Below are 26,334 nucleotides of genomic sequence, written 5' to 3'. Positions count from 1 at the left end.
TCCATGGTCATCAGGGAATCTGCTTTGGGTTCTCCCTCACCCTCTCCTTCTCCCTCTGCCCCTCCCAACCCGGCCCCCCCTAATTCTCTCTCTCTTTCAAATAAATAAATAAATCTTAAAACACACACACAATGAGACCATAGTAGAAGACTCTAAATCAAGTGAGTCAAAGAAAATGGATACAAACCTCATGGAAAATCACTGTGTAAGTTAGAAGGCAAATCTAGGATTCAACTGATATTTCATTTTCTGATATGAAGGAAAAGTTTCCTTGGGATAATGGACGTTTGGCAACGTCTGGAGATCTTCTGGGATGTCACAACAGAAGAGGAAGGTAGCACACTGTTAGCTATTAGCGGGTAGAGGCGAGGGATGCTGTCCATTCCCTACAACACCCTATCCATCCATCCATCCATCCATCCATCCATCCATCCACCTATCCATCCATCCATCCATCTTGTACAACACTATCATAGACTAACACACACACACACAGACACACACACACACACTCCAAAGAATTATCCAGTCCAAAATGTCAGTTGTGCCAAGATTAAGAAACCATCCTTAGGATCAGAGCTGGGAAAAATCAAATGACAGAGTCTGAGATGCATGGCCGTGGGTGGTCCCAACTCTGTATCAGCAAACCTGGCTTTATTAACATGCAGAGAATCTCTTAGGGCCATTGAATTTGTCATAATCTTTGGCTTTAAACTAATCAAAGCACTCGATCAGCAGAGACTGTGGTTTTGAGGATACACAAGAAAGAAATTTGCCAAACTCATGGAGTTTGCAGAGGGAGGATAGCAAGCTGGTCAAAGCACAATTATGTAAATAGCTAAATCTCAGGCAGTGGTTAAGTGCTATCAAAACATAAATTGGGGGGGGGGGGAGGGTACCTAGGTGGCTCAGTGGTTGAGTGTCTGCCTTTGGCTCAGGTCATCATCCTGGGGTCCTGGGATCGAGTCCCACATGGGATTCCCCACAGGAAGCCTGCTTCTCCCTCTGCCTGTGTCTCTGCCTCTCTTTGTGTCTCTCATGAATAAATAAATAAAATCTTTTTAAAAATAAATAAAACACAAATTGGGGGCATCTGAGTGGCTCCCTTGGTTAAGTGTCTGACTCTTGGTTTTCACTCAGGTCATGATATCAGGGAGATTTAGTCCCACGTTGGGCTCTGTGCTCAGTGGGGAATTTTTTTGAGATTCTCTCCCTTTCTCTCTGCCCCTCCTCTACCTCAAATAATAAAATCTTTTTAAAAAATTATTTTAAACACAAATTTCAGGGGTGCCTGACTGGCTCAGTCGGTAGAACATGCAACTTTTTGTCTCAAGGTTTTAAGTTTGAGCCCCACACTGGTATAGAGATTACTTAAAAATAAGATCTCAAAAAAAGCCCCACAGATTAAAGCAAGATGATGGAGGTGCTTGGGTGGCTACTTGGTTGGGTGTCTGCCTTCAGCTCGGGTCATGATCCCGGGGTCCTGGGATCAAGACCCACATCAGGCTCACTCTCAGGAAGGGTCTGCCTCTCCCTCTCCCTCTGTCTCCCTCTGCCTCTAACAGCTTCCCTGCTTATTCTCTCTCTCTCTAATAAATAAATAAAATATTTTTAATAAAATAAAGCAAAATGATGCAGGGAAGTGTGGGATTTTACTTAAGATGCAACATTTAAAGAATATTATCTGTGTATCGATCCATCTACCCACCTATCTTCATCCATCCATCCATCCATTTACCTACCTGTTTATCACCCACCCATCCCTCTACCCATCCACCCACCTATCATCCATCCATCCATCCATCCATCCACTCAGCTATGTATCACCCATCCATTCATCCATCCATCCAACCATCTATCCTATCCCATCTTTTGTACTTCACTTTATTGTACCTAACCTCGCAAAATTTTCATATCAAAGTAGCTATATAGTATTCCATGAAACAGATTGTGTGAATATAAAATAATCAATATCTTTAATGAGCACTTAACGATTGTAGACATCGCTCTATCATCTTTTCACATGAATGGCACTCAATGTTACTATGGAGAAGTCCAAAGCCAGCCTGATTTTCTTCCCCTTGTAATTGACAAGTGACTTGCTTTTTCCTGACAAAATGTTTTAAAATCTAGCTTCTCTCTCTCTCTCTCTCTCTCTCTCTCTCTCTCACACACACACACACACACACACACACATACATACATTTAAAGTGTACTTTCTAAGAAGGCTGCACCTGTATTTTCCTCCAGCAGCAATAATGAGGCTTTTCTTCTCCCCACATACACAGCCCTGGAGAACAGCTGACTGCCTGACTCTCGGCAACCTGGTGGTTACAAAACTGAACTCTATCATGGTTTTAATTTGTTTTTCTCTGATTTCAGATGAGATGGAGTATTTTTCTTAAATTTCTTGGTCCTTTGTGTTTTCTCTTCTGTGAGAGGCTCTTACCCATTTTCCTATTTGTTTATTTGCTTTTAATTGTTGCATTATAGGCATTCTTTATATATTCTGCATCCTAATTCTTTGTTGGGCTTATGTGTTACAAACACTCTCCCCAAATTTATGGTTTGCTTTTTTTTTAAGTATTTAGTTTTAAAACCTAGACAAAAGTATTGATGTCCCCTTTGTGGTCACTGTTCCATATCTTGTTGAAGAAATCTTTTCCCCGCAGAGCTTACAAAGATACGCTTTGTACTTTCTTCTACATCGATTTCCTTTTTCCCCCTTTGGATGCCTAATTGATCTGAAATTGATGTCTGTAAATGGCATGAAATAGAGATCGGATTCTTTCTTTTCTCATTTGGATAATGCCCCCAGTGCCATTTCTGAAAATTATATCTCTTTTGAGCGATCAATAATCATAGTCTGTCGCATGAGACCTCCTATTTGCTGGTGATTCTGGAGCTCTGTTCATTACTGTATTTAGATCTTGCGTTCCACTACCACACTCTTCAAATAGACTTGGATTTTCAATGACTCATCGATATTATTCTACTCTTCAGTGTCTTACCCATTCTTGGCCTGGGTGGAACTGCATTGGCTCCACATATTAATTTGGGAAGAACAGACACTTTCATGCCATCCTGTCTTTCTGTCTCTGAACATGACATAGCCATCTCTCTAGTTCTTACTAATATGTATTCTGTCTCAATAATTAGCTAATTGTTTCATTATGATTGAAACTTTATAATTCAGTTATATTCCTTATTTGTAATTTCTGTTTTGCACTATTTGGGTCCTCCATTCATGGACTATCTCTCTAGTCTACCTTACCATCTCTGTCTTTGTCTTTTTTTATATTTGAATTCTTGGTTGATTAATTTCATGTTCCTTAAAAAACAAAACAAACAAAATGCTCCCTACCCATTTAAAGCACTCAGAGACATCTCTTTATTTTCCCTTGGTTTACATGTTCTTCCAAAGTAAATTCTTCCCCTCTCTTGTATGTTTGTCCTTCTTTCTTCCTTCCTTCTTTCTTTCTTCCTACAATATATTTACAAAATGGGCTGCCATCTTGATTTTAATCTGATCAGTGCCCAATCTGGAGAACTCTGACCCAGACCCCAGCCTTCCATCTGTGCTGACGTACTGTGGATGAATTTCACCTGGCATGCTTTATCTTTCAAAGTGTGTATCAACACTTGAGTTTTCAACAGGAAAAGAGCTCAGTCAGGCTGTTGAAAAGAGCTCAGTCAGGCTGTTGTAAGTCAGGCACTTACACAGATGGGTTTTCTAACATGTGCTCTGGGGTGAGTGCCCTCCCTTTACACTGCACCTGAAATCACTCAACCCTCTGTGTGTACATGCCATCTGCTTGAATAAACTTGAGCTTCAGGTGATCACTCCAGTTCATCTCTGCATCTTGAATCCTTGGTTTTCAAAAGAGAGGCATCCATGGATGGTGTCTTTAATCACTGCCTACCCTTCAACTGCCCAAAATGAGAAAGGAAAAGAAATACAAGGGTTGATTTTTTACCTATGCACAAAGAGTTCACAGAGTAGAGAGAAAAATATTATCTCACTAGCCATGTTCTCTTTCTGCTGCCTCTAGGTCTTTCAAAGTTTGTATCTAATTTATTACATTTTCTGTTTGGCTGAATTCATTTCTGCATTGCCTACGACCCTTCTGCCTCTGCTTCTAGCTGAGACAGACACAAATGAGAAATCCCAGTGACTGTCTCTTCTTCTGGTACAATGTAGAAGTAATCAGAAAAGATATTCTACTTTCCATAAAAAAATATCTCCTCAAACTGCTACACTCACAGGGTCACATCAGGGATGAGACCCCACAGCACACAACTGACCAGAGCACTTGAATACAAGGCACTAGTTACAGACAGAGCAGCTGAACTTGCTCCAAGACCAGCCAGACAATGGTGCTGGAATCCCGAGGTCGACACCTGCAGGACGCCTCTCTCCCAGGTCAGGAGAACACAGCATGGAGCTGGTGCTGTCAGAGGCCAATGGCCAGGTCTCCCTGGAGGGACTGGGATCAAGTCCTGCATCAGGTTTCCCATGTGGAGCCTGCTTCTCCCTCTGCCTGTGTCTCTGCCTCTCTCTATGTGTGTCTCTCATGAATAAAGAAATACAATCTAAAGATCCTGGGACCCTGGGATCACGCCCTGAGCCAAAGGCAGATGTTCAACCACTGAGCCACTCAGGTGCCCCTACACCAGATTCTTTAGACATGGCAACTCTATGTATGAGGGATGTGAGCAGGGCTCCAATGTAAGATCCACCTGCTCCCCCTGGAACTGGCTGAGGTCGCCAGCTGGTCTAGAGCATCCAAGACAGCTTCATTCACACATCTGGGGCATGAAGACCAGGCCCACCTGGTCCTTCCCTGTCCAGGTAGTCTCAGAGCCTCTCCCAGAAGACAAGCTGGCTTGTTCAGATGGTGGCTCCAGGCTCCAAGGACAAGTGCTCTGGAGACCCTGGGGGAAGGTCAAAGCTTGCTATGGTCTAGCCTCAGACTTCCAAATCCTCACATCTTCCCTGTCTACTGGGAAAGCTATGCACTGAAGCCAGGGCACATTCAGGGAGGAGGGAGCCCACATCCCCCCAGAAAGAGCACCAGAGAATGCATGGCCATGCTGGACCCATCACCCAATGGTCTCCTCTCACAGAGGGACACACACAGCTGTGGAGAGATGCAGAGTTGGTGTCTAGAAACTTTTTTTTTCTAGAAACTTCTGTCTCACTCTTTAGGCTGACCCCTTCACCAGTCCTTTGCTGATGCCGGTATTATTTATGCTGGTCTGTTTTCATCAATTTGCTTTTCATGCCTTCAGATTTTGGGGAAAAGATGTTGACATGTGGCTTCATTCTACCACCTCATCCCAGGATACACTGAGTTAGTTGCTTTCCTACGTTATGCCGGGAAACGCCCCTAAGCACCTTTGGACACGCTCCATCTTTATTCATTCTTTATGGGTATGGTGCAACTAACCTGCGCCTTGTGTTAACTCCTGCCCCTTTCACAGTAAGCTGGGCCTGCTTATCTGAGGCGGCCTTCAGTCAGGTTTGCATTTCAGCGGACCCTGATGCATTTCTCGGTTGATTGCTGATTTACTAAATGCCTCATCTGACACCACACAATCTGTTCAAGGTTCACTGTGAACTTTTATTTACACCCCACATCACTCTGTGAGCTTCAGTGCCCTTCCCAGGGCACACGGTGGGTGACAACACCAGGCGACCAGGGCCCCGGACTCCAGACCCCAGACTCTGCTGCTTCCTGCAGCAGGTGAACTCTACCCCATGGATCGGAAAGTGCTGCTCCTCGTGGCCATTACCACGTGTGAAGCACAAAGACAGGGCCACCACAATCCACTACCTGCCCTCAGAGCCCCTGGGGACTCATGGGTGTGGGTGATGGTGGACAGAACCTCCCTTGGTCTCCTCTTGAGAGCAGGGGCTCGTGTGGGCACCTACGCCCCCAGTGGAAACATGGCTGGTTCTCACTGATCCATCCCCCAGTCAAGAGCCAGCTCTGGGTGCTCTGGTCCCTGTTACATCTCCAGCACCAAGCTCCATACTCATCAAATTGTTGTAAAATAGGGAAAACCGTTCAGGTGACTCATTCTCTTAAGTGCTTTGACAAAATGGATCTCAGAGAAGCTGTGCCTGGCTCTCCACCCTGCACTTACACAGATGGGTTTTCTAATATGTGCTCTGGGGTGAGTGTCGGCAAGGGTAAGTTCTCAGGACGTTAAGTTACATCTGTCACAAGCTATGGGGACTCTGGCAAGCCGCTGGACCACCTGTGTTTCAATTTCCCCTTCTGGAAACGTAGGTAATAATTATGTCCAATCTGTAAGGCTGTTTTGAGGATTAAATGTGTAAAAAAATACCTGAATCACTCTGAGCAGTGCCTGCCACAGATAACAAGTGTCGGCTACTGGGAGTACAATCGATCTTACTCCTGACGCACTCAGCAATCTCATGCACCCCACTCCCCTGCCCCACACATCACCCTGGGCTCCTAGGAGGAACCCAGAAGCCATACACAGGGAAACGGAATCTGAACATGCTGGAGGAGGACATGAAGATGCTCCCTCCATAGCTCTGTGCACTGCGACCAAATCTACCTAGGATGTGGACGTCTCCATGGAGACCACATGAATGGACAACCTGTAGGACCAGAACCCAGCTTGGATTCCTCTTTGCCTTGGCATGGGGTGTCCTCCACCCTTCCTCACCCCTCCCCACCCTGGAGCACAGCGATGTCCTCGGAGGTGGTGGTGGGGAAACTCAGAGATGACCCACCTGGGCTTACTCAGCCACCACATCTCCCAGCTCACCCAGATCTATGGACCAGAGCTCATCCTGGCCATCAGAGCATTCCAGCAGGTGCTTCACTGACCTGGAGATGGACCATGGTCCATTCCCTCTCACTGCCCTCTGTCTGGTTGAGAGTGGCCCTATGATATAGGGTGATGTGATGGAGAGGGACTCCTATGGAAATGAAGGTCAGTTCATGGTGACAGAGAGCAAACATCAGTGGCCAGAAGTCTGCAGAGCCAAAGGGGACCACAGAGAACTTTAGCTGCAAGACAACCCTGTCCATCCTAAAATAACAGTAATGAGGAACTCCTGGGTGGTTCAGTGGTTGAGTGTCTGCCTTAGGCTCAGGTCATGATCCTGGGGTCCTGGGACGGAGTCCCACATCAGGCTCCCCAAAGGAGTCTGCTTCTCCCTCTGCCTATGCCTCGGCCTCTGTGTGTCTTATGAATAAATAAATAAAATATGTTTTAAAGCAATAAATAAAATAACAGTAATAATTATAGCATTTAAACCAAAAAGGCTAACCATATGAGAAATCCCTTTCATAAAAATCGCCGGACAGGCCCCCTGGTCAAAGGGGGACCAGCAGCTACCAAGGCCGTACCCTCACATTCTGCCGAACCACATCCACACATCTGTCCACCTGTCCCCAAGAGAACCTCCCAGAACCACGATGGAGACGAGAACTGCCACATCTCCTCAGGCCCACTGCCTCTGTCTCCTCTCCCACATTTCCTGGATGTGGCATCAGAAGGCAGACACTGCGGGGGGTGTGGAGACTCTCATTCCTACAGCTCTCACCCCCCACTGGAGCAGATAAGAGAGTGTGACATGCTTCCCTGGGCCTCCCAGTTTCCCCCTTCTGGCTGTTTCCCTAGTTGGGAAGATCAAGTCCACTCCCAGAGCTGAGTTTTGGGACCCTGAGTTCTGTGCTTGGAGGCAGGAGGGGAAAGTAGTTTCTTTCACGCAGTGTAAGCAGTGAGCAGTCTCTGCTTTGTGGAGCGTTATGTTCTAGTAAAAGGAAGAAGGTACCACTGCATGCAATGTAAAAGATTTTTGAGAACAATCTGACTACACACACGGTCACCTTAATTCTAAACTTTGAACCCCCCTCTGTGCAAGAGATGAGCTCACTCTGTAAACATTTTTTCCCCCAACGACCATACTCTACTTGGAGAATTTGGTGGTTTTTAACTTGCAAGGGTATTTTCTCCCACAGGGGATGTGTGGCAGTATCTGGGCACCTTCTGGGCTGTTGCAGCTCAGGTTTCCATTCTACAGCAACTCATGATAGGAGCTTGGGAGGCTGACAGCAGAGACCAGACCCCCCACCAAAATACTGTCCAATGCGAATGTCCGCAGGATGAGGTGGAGAAACCCCATCGGCTCTACTGGGATACAACCCAAATGGTAAAATAATAAATATCCAGATGCCCCTACTGAAATAAATAAATGAATGAATGAATAAATTTCACCTGTAGAATTCCAAATAATGTAGGTACCTATGAGAACCTGGAGGAGGTGAAGTGTGGCGCTCTTCTCCATAATTGTGAGCTTCCTTCCAGAGCAGGTGGCATGGGGGCGGGAGGGGGGGGACAGTCTCATGGGAGGAGGGAGGGGAGCATCCTTGGGGGTAGGGTGGGGTGGGGGCAGGTAAACCCTCACCCAGCCCCTCACGAAGGCAAAGTCAGATGTGGGGAGTCAGGCACATCCCTGATACGATGTGATGACATTTGTATTACTTTTCCTCTCTGGTTTCCAACCCAAACTCATCACTCCAATCTGGTCTTGAGAAAACCATCTGACAAGTACCCCTGGAGGGACGCTCTTCAAATGTCTGAACAGTGAAGTCTCTAACCTTTCAGAGTCCATCAAAAACGTTTGTGTGGGAAATGGTCACAGTCCAGAGGGTCTCAGGAGACCCAACACCACATGCATGGGACATCCTGACTGGAATCCCGGCACGAGGCATAGAGACAGGAATGTGAATCAGGCATGGTTTGTTAATTGTGACAAATGTCCCACAATGATGTAACATGTTACTAATGGGAGAAATCAGCCATGAGGCATCTGAGACTGTCCTATGTTGACTCCACAACATCCCTGTAAATCGACATCAATTCTACAACCAAAAGTTTATTTAAAACAGATGGAACACCCTCCTTTCTCTATCTGCCGCTGACCCATAGTCTACTCCACGCAACTCTGAATGTCCATTGGGTGATCAAGAAAGGAAATCCCCAGGCACAGATGTCAGAGACCTCACTGGGGTCCGGGGACCCCCGCATGCACCCCTTCTCAATGGCACTCCAGGGTCCTCATGAGTGAGATACCTCCTCCTGGGGAATATTAGTGACAGGTAATTGCAGGACCCCATGTTTCAGTACCAGAGCCACACGGGGCCCCCTCCCACCCCCTCCCACCCACCCCCGGCGCAGACAGCAAGTAGACACAAGAGCCAGTGGGAGCCTCTCCCAAGTCTCAGCACCTGTTATGAGCCTGCAAGGGCAGAGGAAGGAGCTCACAGTGCGGGATGCTTGGGGTAGGCTGCTCCACCCACCACCTCTCAGACACCAAGCTCAGTGCCCCCATCTCTTATTAATTCTTGAGACCCATAATACATACCCTGCAAGTCTTTTATTTATTTTTTTCTTAAAGAAGCTAGGCTGGCCTTATGGCCTGCAGCTAAGAATATTATTGGCTACACCAAGGCATATTTTACCTGAAATAGAATAAGAAGAGGAGCCTATTCTAGGTCAGGGCAGGTTCAAAGTCTGTATCCTTCAAGTGATTTAAGCTCAGGGCCAAACTCAAACTGCCACATCAATTCCTAGCAAGCTCAGAATCTGGCCAAATGGGCTTCCCAAACCACCAATGAAGACCTTTCAAGCCTTACCCATCCCAGATTGCCTTTCTCCCCGCATCACCTATTCTTATTTTATTCTCTTCCTGCTGCTTTCATAACCCTCATGTTTCCAAGAACATTTCCTTGGCAATAATGCCTTATTCAGAGACAGCCTTGCGTCTGACCACTGTGGCAGGCACATGGCTCTTCACACTCTGGAGCACTTAGCATTAATACAGCAAAGGCCTCAGTAAAGTATATGCACTTGTTCATAAGCAACAATGTGTCCACTCACTCATTCATTTGTTCAATCAATTTAAGAACATCTCTGACTTTGATACAAGTCCCTGTTTGAGTTTTGTGCTACTGTTTTGGACCTTTTCGCTTGCACCAAGCTCATGCTATGCAAATATTTGGCTCTAGCCCCACATTCAGATCTGATGACCGGGACCCTTTTCAAAGTGATGTCCTGTGAGGAAAAGGAACAGAATAGGTGGTGGTGGTGGGGATGTGAGAGAGAGTCTGCATTCTGTTTTTCTTCCAGACACATAAGCAGGTGATTAGAGACCTGAGATACTTCTGAAATTGGCTCCAGGGGGGCAGGTGGTACAGAACAGGAAGTGAGAACATGAAGAAAGGGCCCAAGTACATGGGATGCTTCAGTTGTTCATTTGAAGGAAAACATTTTCTGAAATTAAAAAGGATCCTCAGATGTCTAAGGAATGAAAGCATTTGCTTTTCTTCTTTTGTGGTGGTCTGCTTAGGAAGACAGGAGCTCCAGGAGAGAACAGAATTCATCAGATGACAAATAGCCCCACCCAGCTTCTCTTCTTCTCGACAGTTAACATGCACAACTGTGCATGCACACAATCACACACACGTACACATATGCACACACGTATACACTCACACACATGCACTCATATGCACACACCTTCCTGCAGACACATGCACACATGCATAGACCCACCTGCATACATGCACACACCCACACACATGCACACATCCATACCTGCACACACATGCACACATCCACCTGCACATACTCGCCTGCACACATATCACATATGCACTCACCCATGCATACACATATGCACACAGCAGGCACACATCCACATATGCAGACACCCACCTGTACACATGCACACACTCCTCTGCACACACACGCAGATACATGCACACACCCACCTTCGCACATACACAGCAACTGCTTTAAACTACACTTAGTGATAATTTGCAGGACAAAACTTGATTCCTAGAACAGAAGCACTGTGCATTAGCCATTGTGTCACCCTCAGGTTACAGGCACAGAAATAATAGGGTGGTGGCCAAAGGCAATCAATCGCTATCAGAAAAGGGCTCAAATGTCAGCTGCTGTGCAGGCTGGAGGGCTCCCTCCTGTTGGTGGCACTTACTTCAGTCCCTTTCTCACCCTGGTCATCCTTAAGTGGTGTGGACGTCCAACTGGCACCCAATGACATTAGCATGTCAACAGAGCGTCTAGAAATAAAAATCACAAATTCAGAGGAAAGCATCCAAAGATACATGGCTGGATCCTGCAGAGCTATTTATAGCAGAAGGCCAGATAGAGCAGACCCATACTCATTCTACATATTGGAAGCTATGCTAAATTAGTGTAAAATTGACTTCATTAAAAAAGATATACTGTGTTATTTTCTAATTATGAGAATTCAAACTAAATGCTCAAAGCATGACCAGATCCACGTTCACCTCCAGCTGTTGTCACAACCCCTATGACTCACTCGTAATAACAGCATTTGAAGTATGCAGCAAGCATACGAATGCTGCTTTTAAGGGGACAGAAAGTGTACCACCTGACCAAGTTAAACACATAGCCATGAAATATTCATTTCACTATTACCTGAACCAAAATACTGAATTTATTTCTTTTCAAATTTCTAATTGGTGAACTCTGAGCAAATACACTTTTGCTATATATCCAAAATTCTCAACTCTTTGACTTCTAATGTAGAGCAACCACATCAAGGAGTTTCAAATGTGTTTGTTTCTGAATTTGCAAAGATTTAGACTCCTTAGATTATGCAGCCCAGCAAACCAAATTTCTGCTGGCTTCGTTACAGCTTGCCAAGACAGAGCTGCCCTCAGGACTCCGACACCCGTGTCTTAATGTGCAGTAGGCGGTCATCAGATACAAAGATTTCTGTGAAGTTTAATACTACACATACAACTACCTCCCCAAAACAGCTGGATGCAGATATCATCTCCTGGAGAGTTAAAACTTCAGTAGATTTTGGGTTTTCACCCCGGGATCAGGAAATCAACAACCAGCAGCTGGCAAACCTACAGGACGGCAGAGGCTCCAAAATCATGCAAGAACAAAGCTCTCCTTATTCCAAACCTTTGGTTTCTACCAGCAAACAGTTCTCTACATAAGCAGCCATCTCCACAGAGAATATTATATAAGACCGTTGATCCTGGAAAAGCAGAGCACAAAGCCCGCACACCATGCAGCAGGTCTGTGAGCAGCGGAATTGGGTCTGCTTCCAGGGACAAAAGGAGAATTAATGAGGCCTCAGCCCTACAGATGTGCTGATGCAGCCTAATCCCCAGGGTCAACCCCCCCCCAATACACTATCAGCCCATGCCAAAGGTCTGTCCCTGCCAAGAATCAGCCACATTCAATCATTAGATTAATGTCATGCATTAGCTCCTATTTCTTTAGTTAAGAGTAAAAGGTCACAATCAACAAATCTTAAATGTGGAAGGTATAAGCAAAAGGAGGATTCCTTTCTGAAACTCCTGCACCTCTTAACAAAAACAAAGAGAAAGGGGAGAAAGAGAACAAAGAAAAAACAGATATGAAGCCCACATGGAGAAGGACGAGAGAACCAATAATCCTGGCATGACTTTAAAAACCGCCCAGAGAAACGAACTAGGGGTGGTGGAAGGGGAGAAGGGCAGGGGGTGGGGGTGAATGAGTGATGGGCAACGAGGGGGGCACTTGATGGGATGAGCACTGGGTGTTATTCTGTATGTTGGCAAATTGAACACCAATAAAAAATAAATTTCTTATTTAAAAAAAAAAAAAAGAAAGTAAAAACCGCCCAGAAACCGCATCTCATGTACAGACATTTTCCGGGGTCATCTCCAATGTCATCCATGGCACGTGAAATCAACGTTCTGAGTTGGTAACAATGGCAGGACGCTTTTAGTGACCCCATCACCCTGACACCCAAGTAGCTGTGTAGCAAAGCTGTGTCGTATTTAAAACAAATGGAAAACGCTTTAATGAAAATCCCAAGTCAAGGCAAGTGGCTTCTCTCATATATGACATTCCAAAGTGAAAACTAACTCATTTTCCACCCAAAGTACACAGTACTCCTTTAAATGTCTTGTCTTTGTATGTTCGTATGTAAGATACTCAACAAATTCTACTGTATATTCTTCACACATTATGCTCTTTTATGTTTCGAACACTGAGTTCTATTTCCAGGGAGAAACAAAGTGAGGTTGGTACCATATCATACTTAGAATGCACAGGCTTGGCATAGACTGGAGTTGGCAAAACTGTATCCTCTCTCCTCAGACAACTGTTACCATCCCATGTGCTGACTAGACTCATTTCAACTGTGAGCCATTTGACACCCTGATGTGCAAAGGACCCCCTGGGACACACCCCTCCACACCCGCGTTCCTCAAACTTCTGGGGAGAACCCAGGCTCAGGACAGAGCACAGATCCACAGCCACCTGGCTGTTCTGGGAGGGCCCGAATGATCCTGTAAAGGGAGAGTCTTTACCACCAAACTGTCGACCATGAAAGAGCAAACTATTTTCTGCATTTTTCCCTGAAAAGGAGATTTATAAAATTTGGAAGGTGTTACACCTGTGAAGGTGCTAACGCAGCTCACAGGGTCAGGGAGTGAGAGTCTGGAGGCCTGGCCAGGCCTGGAAGGTTCAAGGACAGGCGCCCCCGGAGGCGCAGGGGCAGGTGCTCCCAGAGGCACAGGGGCAGGAGCTCCCAGGGACTCACCTCAGCGTGAAGCGATCGGCGCTGCAGTTCCGGGACACGGCCACAAGGAAGGTGAGCACATCGCCTTGCCTCGCTGTCCTGGCGGAGTACAGGATGGCCACGTTGCTGTCCAAATGCAGCTCCCGCAGCGCGGGTCTGCCCCCCGTCTGATAGAGGAAGACGCTGCCGATCCTCTGCAGGTGGGGCACGGCCTCGTCCAGCCCGTCCTTCCCGGGCCGGATGGCGTTGCCCTTCCTGACGTCGCCGCCGCCGCCCGCACAGTCCCCGCGCGCATCCCCCGGCTGCACGGAGTAGTAGAGCTCCACGGGGCTCCCCTCGGGCGGCCCGGGCGCCCGCTTCCTCCCGGCCACCACGGTGGGGGGCCCGAACCAGGCGGCCAGCAGCTCCAGTTCGGCCACGCACAGCCCCAGGGCGCCCTGCAGCCGGCAGCCGGCCCGCACCTCCCGGGTCTCCCGGAAGGCGAACAGCCGCAGGCAGGGCAGCCGCTCACCGGGGCTCTGTGCCGCCCAGTCCCGGCCCAGCAGGTGGAAGAGCACCTGCACCCGGGGCCGGCTCAGGTACACCTTGTCCCGCAGGATGTGCGCCCTCAGCCTCCAGTTGAGGGAGAGCTTGCTGGTGGCTCCGAAGGGGCTGGAGGGCAGCAGGAGGTCCTGAGGCACCACCTGCTCGATGGAGAAGGGCCCGTAGCTGGCGCTGAGCACGGGGAGCCTCTGGGCTCTGTAAATTAGGAAGGACTCCACGCGGGACTGCAGGCTAGAGTTGCGCATGATGTCCTGGTTGGCCTCCTTCAGGAAGAAGGACACGTCGGCGTTGTTGATGTGGTAGGTCACAGGGAGGTAGGTAGGCAGCAAGGAGAACCTCTGGATGCTCTCCAGGACCCCTCGGCTCTCAGTCACTGTCAGGAGGAATCAGAGCGCAGGCGTTAGGAACCCAGGCCAGTGCTAACAATGCTTCCGCCGTCTCCATACCCCTTCCTCCCTGATTGCCAGCTTTGTCCCAACCATGCACCTCTCTACCCAAAACCTCAGATGCCATCCACTCACTGTCTAAGACGTGTGTTGCTTCTACAACGGGGTGAGCCTAGGACTCGCTCCCTTTGCTAAAAAGTGAGATCACCCGGGATTAGGAGTCTGAAGAACATGCTAGCATCAGACAGAGGAGGCTGCTCCCATTAACTCCAGGACAGAGACTAGGTGCAGAAATAACTTCCTTGGCGTGGGCTTCAATGCTTCAGCCACATCTCACCTGACACCCTGTGTACCTCCCTCCACTGATAACACGTGCAACACTTAAGGACACTTGGGCTACCAGAGAATGATAAAGGACGCTGGGCGATGGTAAATGAAGATGGGATCTCACAATCGCGTGCATGTCACACACACCCCTTGGATGTCAGCTGACAGACTCAGAGCCCAGAAGGATTTGCCTGGAGGAGTCTTCTAGGAGGCAACCTGACCATGTCTCTCACGGCGGGCCCAGGTGTGCACAGCACACACCTCATGCCCCCAAGAAACACATCATTTTCTTTACAGCCACCTCCTCCCTGAAAGCTGTTTTGATCCCGGAGCACAAAAGGTATTCTTTTTCTTCCTTACTGATCATATCCCTCCATGGCGGGGGGAGGGGAGAGGGAGACCAAACTGCCATTTTTACAGTATGCCTTATTTTCTCTAAGAAAAACACAGACATAGAAATTCAATGCAAGAATGAATTTTACGGGTTTTAGAAATGGAAATTACTGGCTTTGGGAACACTGACTTTCTAGGCCAAGTTCCACAAGTCGTACAAAGCCCTTCCCATTAGTAGCCATGTGACTATCTCTGGTTATTCTGCAATAAAAGCAACTCAAACCCTGACATTCACTGTGCCCACGTGCTTAAAAGGCCCATGTGAAAACCTGTTCGGATGCATGACACCAACCCGACCTGGAACCCTGGAGGCAGCTGACTGTGAGCGGAGGAGAAAGCAAAGAACTCAGGAAAGAGGTTCTGTGCGTGGCTTGGCTGCACGTTTGCCAGGGGACAGACAAGTCACTGACTCCTTTGGCCTCGTGGGGCTGGTGTGCAGAGTGAGGGCCCCGACCAGGGCATCGACGCCCTGTCCAGCTGCAATGCTACAGGTGCTAACCTGCATTCACTCCCCCTTCTGGACCAGCAGCCAGTCTGACTCATACAATTGTTCTGAGTGTACAGACAGCCCCCAGGGAAGAACAGTCAGTGGGTGGCATTACCAAACCCAGGCCAGGCTAAGCCCCAGTGAAGCAACCAAGGTTTGCGTGGTGCTGAACCATTTAAAATCGACGAAAAAGTGAGCAGTTTTGACTGACGTGAGCAGTGACTTCACGCGGTTCAACCAATAAATAGGAATTTCCTTTTCAAAAATCAAAATATCATAGGTATAACCAGATACTTCACTCCTTAACAGGATTACCTTTTTTAAAAAACTTTCCGGAAATCACTCAGGATTCGTATTTCTCATAATCCTGTACTTTCCCATGTGAGTTTTAGTGAAAGCTAAGAACAGGGTGTGGATTTTCTGCTAATATTCTGCACTGAATGCTTCATCCCTTCACTGGGTCTGCCCTCCGCACCCTCTGCTGCATCGTTGCCATTCCCCAGGTCTCAATATAAAGTCACTTTTCTGGAATGCCTCCCTTGGCTGCCTGCTTCTGGGTCACAGGTGCCATCCCATTCTTCCATGTATCCCGCATACCCCTCTGTAGGACTTCATGCTAGGCTGTAACTGCTCCCATGCTCCGTGGGTTATGTGCAAGTGAGCACACACAACAGATGGGCCTTTACTCTACGTTTTCACATCCTTGGGAGGGCGCCTGGAAAATACCAAGTACCCAATAAGTATTTGATAAATGCATGAATGGATGGATCGACAAATGAATTATGACATTAATAGTACAAAGAGCAAATTGTATTTTTATTTTTATTTTTAAGACTATTTTTTTAATTTTTACTTTTATTTTTAAGAATTTGTTTATTCATGAGAGACATGGAGAGAGAAAGAGAGGCAGATACACAGGCTGAGGGAGAAGCAGGCTCCATGCAGGGAGCCCGATGTGGGACTTGATTCTGAGACTCCGGGATTATGCCCTGAGCTGAAGGCAGATACTCAACCGCTGAGCCACCCAGGCATCCCCGAATTGTATTTTTACATCAGGATTGTGGATGTTGTGTTCTGTCCGCCATCTCTCTACAATCAGGATCCTTAACCCCATCAGGAGCTCCAAATAGATGTTAGCTATTTGGGGCCAAGGAAGACAGAAGTTTCTACACACAATGAGATCCATAAAAAGACCTACATCAATGACACGGGGTCTCCTGATTCTTAAAAATACACCTCAGAACCCCTCAGAATAATGGCCTTAAGCTGTCTCACACCAGCTTCTCATTCATCCCAGAAACTGCCAAAACCAAATCACCAAGCTGCAGAGAGTTAAGCATGCACGATAGACAGCAAGACCATGTGAACTCTGCTGTGGAACACACAACCCCTACTCCTTGAAGACATCAAACTTAATTGTGCAGCTAATTACATATTCCAAGGAATGACCATGAGTCCCCTGACTTTATTTGGGAAAGCAATAAGGAAGTCACTGCAAACATTGTTCAAAAAAGGTAAGTAATTTCTAAGCTTTCTTCCACAGATGGCCTATTGATCTTTTTGCCTAGTAGCTGGCCTCAATGTTTATTGCTTAAAAGTGCTCCAAGTTGAACTAAAGTTCATGGTATTTACTTACACTTCCTTTATTCTTTTCTTTTTTTAAAATAAAATTGTAAAAATAATGCCAATTCTGCTCCACAAGACACAGAACACACTAAGAAGTAAAACTCATTACCCTTGAATCCCCACAGGGGTGGCTCTTACAACCTACAAACACCAATTCCACATTAACACGAGTGAGGTGTCAGAGAAACAAGAAGCTGTAAATCTCAATTAATAAGCCATTAAGAACAAAATTACATTTGATTTTGATGCCATGGCTTTCCACACTAAGTTGAAGGAAAGCAATATGTTCCCATCTTAAAGCAATTCAGTGATGCTGGAGAGATTTTATATTAATTTTAGCATTTTTGAAAACATAATTTTCCCCTAATAATACTTTTAAGAAAGATGGGGAAGATAGCAATTTGAGCACCGACCTTTACATCTTCCCCTGGGGAGATGGGAAAGCAGTACCTGAGGGGATATGGTAGCAGTAAAGAATCATCACCTGTGCTAAACATGGAAGTTCAGTCTGCACACCAGGAATCACAGAAATTCCTGAGAGATCACATGAGACTCAAACAACACATGCAAAAATACAGCATGGTTAACGCTGCCAGATAAAATATGGGAACCCAATTGTGTCTCAATTTCCAATAAACAGTAACGCATGGGGACATGTTTCTAAGAGAAAGTAAATAAATTTGTTGTTTATTTGAAATTCAAATGTACCTGGGGAATCCTGTATTTTTGTTTGCTAGGTCTGGCAACCCTAAGCAGGATCATAAAAACAAAACAGCAGGTATCCTGATAGAAACTCCCTTGATAGTTCTCAGAGTGAAATCCATGAACCCCAAGGACGCCCCACACTTGGTGATGATGTTCATGATGCTGGTAGTCAACTTTTGCAATCAGCTGAGCTCAAAGACCCAAGAGTAAGCTTGGTCACATGCACAGAAAGCCCCAAACAATCGAAGTGTCTTGCTAACAAGGAATAGGAAGGAGCTGCGACATAGCCTCCTGTGATCCTGGGATGAGTCCAGACCAACCCTAACCTAGTCTAGAGCACAGTCCCCCTGCTGGGAGCATCAACCAGCCCAGTGCACCCTCACACTGCTCAAGCTGCAAGCCACCGGGGTCACAACATGGGTTATTAATACAGGATAGGTGGCCCCTCCAGGTGAATTCTTGTGACCTCTAATAGGATCAAGTGAAAACCAGGGACAAGGAAAACACACTCCATTATGTGAAGGGAAATTGCCCTGCAAGAGACAATCTAAAGAGAAAAAGCAAACAAACAAAAAGCAGAAGAGGAAGAAAATCTATACACAAAAGCTGTAAAATAAAAGAAAAACATTTAAACAGGCATTCAAGAGGTAGAAAGCAATAACGCTCTGAAGAATATTTACCAAAGAATATAGAAGTGCATTTTACACAGAATAATTTTGAAGCCCTTAACAATCAAGACCATACAAGCCCTTTGTTATTTATAATAAAATAAAATAAAGGCTAAGAGGGAAGAAGACCTGGCAGTATTAAAAGTAAGGGATTTAAAATGGTTCCAGAGGCAATAAAACAGATTTGAAAAAGCAGAAAATTGAATTTATCAAATGAGATGAGAAACTTTGGAAGCTCTCCCTAAAGGTAAATGCTAAAGACAAAGAAATAAAAATGGCCAAGGCCACTCTGCCAACACATGAGTCACACACACCAGTTGTTCAATGCAGATAGGCTTCCTGGGAAGATACCAGAAAAACTCAAAAGCAGCATCCTAGAAAGACAACAGAGAAAAGAAAATATCCCTGATTTCAAAAAATAAATATTTCACCAAATTCCGGAAACAGAGAGCACCACCTTTAGGATTGCTTCTAAAGATACTTTTTATTTTATGACTTTTTTCTTGAAGAAGAGTTGGCACAAAGTTGCATTGGTTTCAAGTGGAACAACATGACTGGACAAACCTGTCTGTCATGCTGTGCTCACCACGAGTGTAGCAAAAATCTGTTGTCAGGTAACACTGTATGAGATATTTATTAATGTCAATGGCAAATATAATTATTTATCTCTTTTTTAAGATTTTATTTATTTATTCATGAGAGACACACAGAAAGAGGCAGAGACATAGGCTGAGGGAGAAGCAGGCTCCATGCAGGGAGCCCAATGTGGGACTCGATCCCTGGACTCCAGGATTATGCCCGGGCGCGAGGGCAGGCACTCAACCACTAAGCCACCCAGGCGTCCCTATAATTATTTATCCTTGATGAGATAACTTCCCTCCAGAGCCACTGGAGATCGCTTCATGGTACAGAAGAGTCTAACTTGCTTAGGACAACAAAACCCCAGGACATAGCAGACAGCCCACAGTAGGGATTCTATGGACATGGACACTCATGTTTGCTATGACTTTACCCAAGGTCAGTGAGCATCAGGAGTGAGGAGAGATGAAGGTGAGAGGGAAGGGGATGCAGTAACAGACAGATGACTTTACAGAGAGCCCCAGACTGAGAAGTGCCCCCAGGAACCTGGATTCGAGAGTGTTCAAGATGACAGAACCAAAGCAAAGTCCCTAACTGCCTCAGCTCCCTTGCCTTGCTCCTTCCCACTCCTGGGCATGGTTGGCTACCCTATGCAAAGATGAATAATCAACAGCCCCCCACTACCTTCTATTCTACCCCACACCTAACACATTCTCAGCTGGAGACTCCACTAAGAAAACAGAATCCACTAGAAAGGAATCCTCTCATCTCCCCTCCAGCGAATTAGTCAGTGACTTAAAATCTGCTACCCGTCTTTGTCTATTATTTATATTTATTATATATTTAATATTTTAAATATTATAATATTTATATATTTATATATTATATATGTTATATTATAATATATAAATAACGTATATATATAGGGTCCATTTCCTTGACAGTCCTCATCAAAACCCAATCCTTGTTAACTATACTTCAGTTCAAAGAAAAAAATCTTTTTTTAAAAGATTTATTTATTTATTTATGATAGACATAGAGAGAGAGAGAGGCAGAGACACAGGAGGAGGGAGAAGCAAATACTCCATCCTTACCACCTCACCTCTTCATATTTGTATGCATGCACAGATATGCTATTATATGCTATTATAAATATACACACAGACATGTTTATATTTGCATCAATGACTATAGACTGCTCTATGCACACAGATACCCACACAAACACAGGTGGTTGTCTATGGTCACTGTGATAGGCTAAATAATGGCTCCACCAAAAATATCCACAATCTAACCCCCAGAACCTGTGACTATGTGACCTTCCAGGTCAAAGAGGACTTTGCAGATGTTATTCAGTTAAATATCTTGAGATGGAGAGATTACCCTGGATTATCCAGGTGTATCCAATGTAATCACAAGGTTCCTAATAAGAGAAAGGCAGGAGGTCAGAGAAGAGAGATGCTCCTTGCTGGCTTCGAAGATGAAGGAATGGGCCATGAGCCAAGGGATGGAGACAGCCTCTGGCAGCTGGAGACAGAGGAACACTGCCCTGGGTACTTCTGGCCTTCCTTGTCTTTTAATCATTGAAAATGTCATGTCGTTTATTTTATAGGATTTTCTTCTTTTGCAGATAAGGAAACTAAGAGCCAAAGGGACTAATGCCTTGGCTAAGGTTGCACAACCAATTCTGTGTGGGCCTGGGATGGATGCAGATGGGTGGAGTGCTGGTGCTGATGGACACAGGCAACAGGAGCTGATTTCACACCTCATTTGGGCCCCACGTCTGGTGACATCATGCCTTGGTTCCATGATGGAAACTGGCAGACCCTATAGATCAGGAGTCTCCCTCTCTACCTCCCACCAGAACCAGCTGTGAAACATTTCTGTTGGTCTGAAGACTGGGGTTTTACTCCCCACACTCCACTGTGATCCCATCACTTTGTTGCTGTCCTTCTTGTTGTTAAAAAGGTTTCCTTGGCTGTCCAATGACTCCCATGTAAAATTCATAACCTACAATTCAACATTCATAATGAACTGGTATGTGCAGCTTTTCTCCCGGTCCAGTCTCGGCATCTCACTTGCTCTGCACTTAACCTCCACTCCCACCAGTCTGAACACTGGTCATTCACCAAACACAACCTCTGAGTCTCCTCCTGCAGTGCTCTCACTCTTCAAATTGCAATGGCTTCTCCAACAAAGCAAATCTCTAGCAGGAAAATTGCCATCTGTCCTAAAACATTGCCTATTGGGGCTCCGCCATCTAAGAAATCCACCCCATTGACCCCATTCAAAAGGGGTCTTCATGTATATGCAGTATTTGATTCTGTTTTTCTCCTTGGATAAAAGTAGCAAACTCTGCTTTACACTGCAGTTAAGTGGGTTTATTTCCCCCATCAAGTTATGTATGTAATAATTATGCAGAATTAGTTCCAAACACTGTCCTGTATGCTCTAGAAGGATGGACGACCCTGTTACTCTCAGTGACCTCATGTATTATTTTATCATCCTCACTTTACAATGAAGAAATGGAGGAGCAGAGCAGTTAAGTTGTTTGCCTGAAGTCACACAGGTGCTAAGTGGCAAAGACACGATTCAAACCCAATAGTCTGGCTCCTTTACCACCACACAATGTGACCCTCTCTAGGACTAAGCCAAGGACCCAGCCCTATTTTGTTCATCTTTCCATGTGAAATCATGCTTTTCCAAGAATGTGGCATGAGTGTCAGTGGCATCATGCTTGACAATTCCCAGTGGCCACAGAAAAGCATATTTATAAAATTGTAATTAGCCATGTATTTCCCTTAAAGAATATGGGAAACAATATAATTCGCATATCAAGTCCAAGAATCATGGCTACTACTATTGCTTAGGTTGACACTATATGAAGTACTTCATGCTAATCTGTCTACACTGGCTGCATGGATTACATGTGAAGGGCTTATAGAACCTACCAATGCTCAAAAGTTGTGAGGGTGACATGTGTAAGGCCCCCAGACCAAGCACAGAGCTGGACAGTTTGGGGCATATTACACATTCATCAAGTGAGGAAATGATAGCTCCAGAAAAAACACATGAATTATTCTTTGGGATCTCTGTCAATACAAGGACCCTTTTAGAGACACTTGCAGAGAACTGCACACCCCTCTACATCCCCATAGCACTGCCCTGGGAATATAGGAGAAAGGTCCTGAGATGGAGATTAACACATTTCCTTCCAATGAACTGTTCTTAATTTGCTTCTAAAACCCGAATTTGTTGTTTCAGATATATCAGAGGGGAATTTGTCATTTCTCAAGCACATTTTTATGCTTTGAATGAGTCAGGAAACAGGTATTTTACTGCCGCTTCTCAAAGGAGCAGGATGACTGAAGGAGGTAGCCAATGACAAAGGCAGCAGCCCCCTGTGTGGATTTAAATATGAGAAGCACTCTCACTTGACCAATAATTTGTTATAAGAAACATGTTTAGAGGCTGTGAAGTTATCTTAAAAGCAAGACACATCTCTGCCTCTATGTGCTGAGCTCAGCATGCAGAGACGCTGTCCACGGTGCTGAGAAGTGCCACTTAAACAGAAAGGTCTCCATCCCCATGAGGCGACATCCTGTTGTGAGGGACACATTTAAAACACCAGCAATGATTAGTCCCTGCAACAGCAAGCCATGAAGAAAGCAAACCAGGGGTAAAGGGCAGAGGGTAGAGGGTGGCATACCCAGTCAAGTCAGACTGAACTCTAAGACAGGGAGAGGCAGTGAGGACCTATCTACATCCCCATATGTATCACTCATGTTCAGGCCTTGTCAGTCTCAACATTTCAGGAGCTAAATGCAAAAGTTTGGAACGAAAGAAACTGAGAAGGTCTCAATCAGGAACTCTCAGTCCAGGACTACTGAGGATAATTTGTCACTGCAGGAAGTTGTTTTGTGCATTGCTAATATTTATCAGGAACACTGACCTCAATCCACCAGATGCCAGTAGAGCCCCCTTACTCAGTTGTGACAGCCATACATGTCTCCGGACATTGCCGGATGTCCACTCAGGGTACAGATGCCAGATAAACACAAGATTCTTATTTAAATCTGAATTTCAGAATAACAATGAATACTTTTCTTAATATAAGTATGCCCTAAATATTGCATAAGACATTTATTGTTTATCTGAAAATCAAATTTAAGTGGACAGTCTGTATTTTTATTTGCTCTATCTGGCAACCCTAGTTAGGAAGCAAAATTGTTCTTGAAAACCACTACTCCAGATTTATAATTTAAAAAACTGTATGTATGTGTGCACACATGTATGTGTGTATGCATGCATGTCAGTCATGGATATACATGCCAAAGGGACACAATCAAATATTCTGACCATTCAGATTAATGAACACACAATTGCAACTGAACTTCCAGACAGAGTATGGAAGATTCACTTGGATGAGATTAAGGAGACCAGGATCTGTTATTACAGGTTCTGAAAATAGAGATAAAAGTCATATTCAATGTGACATAGTTTTCCTCTCAAACTTGGCAAATGGTTTTTAATTCACAACAAATGATGCTGCCCAGAATTCAGCCACAGCTACAATGGAAAACAGGGCTTGTGAGGAAGGATATCTAGGGCCATCCAACCAGAAGATGATTGACATTATCAAAGGGAAGGATGAAATTCCCATTCTATCTGCCCCCTTCATTGTATTCCTTGGAATCTATTTCAAGACATGAAAAAATAAGAAAGCACCTAGGAAAGTCTGTATTTTAAAAATGTTTAGTGCAATTTCAGGCCTAAAGTTAAAAAAAATGGCAACAAACTAAATATCAAATGAATTTTTATATAACCACTTTCACCCCCCATTAAAACAACCAAAATACCAAATATCAACAATAGCAAATACTGGTGAAGATATGGGGCAATAGGAGCTCTCATTCATTATTGGTGGGAATGCAAAATGGTACACCCACTTTCAAAGTCAGTTTAGTAATTTCTTAAAAAACTAAGCATACTCTTAAAATCCAATTCAGTAGTCATGCCCCTTGATATTTACTCAAAGAAGCTGAAAATTCATGTCGACCACAAAACCTCACATGAATGTTTAGAACCGCTTATTCATAATTGTCCAAACTTGGAAGCAACCAAGATGTCCTTTAGTAGGTGATGGATAAACAAATTATGGTATATCCAGATGATGAAGTATTATTCAGTGTGAAAAGAGCTCTCAAGGGACACCTGGGTGGCTCAGTGGTTGAGCATCTGCCTTTGGCTCAGGTCATGACCCCAAGGTCCTGGGATCGAGTCCCACATGGGGCTTTCCACATGAGCCTGATTCTCCCTCTGCCTATGTCTCTGCCTCTCTCTCTGTGTTTCCCATGAATAAATAAATAAAATCGTTTTTAAAAAATGAGGTATCAAGCCATAAAAAGACATAGAGGGACCTTATATGATTATGGCTAAGTGAAATATGCCAATTTAGAAAGGCCACACAGTATTTAATTCCAACTATATTACATTCTGAAAAAGGCAGAACTATAAAGCCAGTAAAAAAAAAAAGAAAAAAAATCACTGTTTTCCAGAACCTGGTGGGGGGAGGGGGGAGGAAGAAGGGATATATGAATAAAAGAAGCACTAAGGGTTTATATATCAGTAAAAGTATCCCAAATGCTTCTATCAAGGTGGAAACATGTCATTATACATTTGTCCAAATCTATAGAATGTATACCCCTAAAGTGAATCCTAATGTAAACTATGGACTCTAGTTAATAATAATGTATCAACATTACTCAACAGTTGCAACAAATGTACCACACTAATGCAAGGATTGATGGGAGCTTTGGAGTTTTCACTCAATTATTTCCTATAAACATAGAACTGTTAAAAATAATAAAGACTATTAATTTTCTAAATTAACTTCTAGTTATGTTTTTGTTACTGAACTCTAGCTTACTTCAACAAAAGGCTGAGAAAAAATATGATCACAAACATTTAAAAAGTGCCAAACATGCTTTAAAGCCCATGATTTAATTTAATTTTTAAAAATTTGTATTGCCCAGATATTTTTTATCTTATGGAAAATTTGCTAGCTTTGTCTATTTAGTTACTGGGAAGCATGTGTTCAATTTTCCCACTATTATTTTGAACAAAGAACAAAACTGAAGCCTTCACAATTCCAGATTTCAAGATATTCTACAAAGCTGTAGTGATCAAAGCAGTATGAGACTGGCACAAATGCAGATACACAGATCAAGGGAAAAGAGTGGAGCATCCAGAAAAAATCCCAAATTTTACAGTCAAATAATCCTCAACAAAGAAGGAAAGAATACACACTGGGAAAAAGACAGTCTCTTCATAACATGGTGTCAGGAAAACTGGCCAACCATATGCAGAAGTCACTTTCTTACACCATACACAAAAACAAACTCAAAATGGATTAAAGGCCTAAATATGAGACCTGAATCCATCAAAATTCTAGAGTAGAGCCCTCAACTACTTATCTGACACCAACCACAGCAATATTTTTCTAGATATGTCTCCTGAGGCAAGAGAATCAAAAGAAAAATAAACTATAGGGACTACATCAAAATAAAAGGCTTCTGCGCAGCAAAGGAAACAGCCAACAGAAGTAAAAGACAACCTACTGTATAGAAGACATTTGCAAATCATATACCAATAAAGGGATAGTATCCAAAGTATCTAAAGAACTTATACAACTCAACAGCAAATAATAATAATAATGAATCCAATTAAAAAAGGGGAAAGGAGGGGTGCCTGGCTGGCTCAGGTGGAAGAGAATGTGACTCTTGATCTTGGGATTGGGAGTCTGAGCTCCACCTTGGGTGTAGAGATTACTTAACAAATAAATAAATAAACAAATAAACAAACAAAAGAATAAATAAATAAATAAATAAATAAATAAATAAATAAATGCAAACTTTTTAAAAGAAAAACGGGGAGTGGCCGAGGGGCCAGATAGTGAAGAGTAGGCATCCTCAACACACCTGGCCCCAAAAACTT

General features: G+C 44.6%; 1 protein-coding gene across 1 annotated transcript in view; it reads right to left on the bottom strand.

The window, feature by feature from the left end:
- The window catches only part of TMEM132D (transmembrane protein 132D), a 596,882-nt gene that overhangs the window by 426,974 nt on the left and 143,574 nt on the right, over nucleotides 1-26,334 (bottom strand). Inside the window, exon 2 of the mRNA XM_077875236.1 lies at nucleotides 13,646-14,540. Within this exon, the coding sequence (XP_077731362.1) occupies nucleotides 13,646-14,540 (895 nt within the window). The remainder of the gene's footprint in view (nucleotides 1-13,645; nucleotides 14,541-26,334) is intronic.

This window comes from Canis aureus, chromosome 27 (assembly GCF_053574225.1).
Source record: "Canis aureus isolate CA01 chromosome 27, VMU_Caureus_v.1.0, whole genome shotgun sequence".
In the NCBI taxonomy this organism is placed as follows: domain Eukaryota; kingdom Metazoa; phylum Chordata; class Mammalia; order Carnivora; family Canidae; genus Canis; species Canis aureus.
Note: the sequence above shows the minus strand (reverse complement) of the source record. Positions and strands in the feature narration are given on the sequence as shown.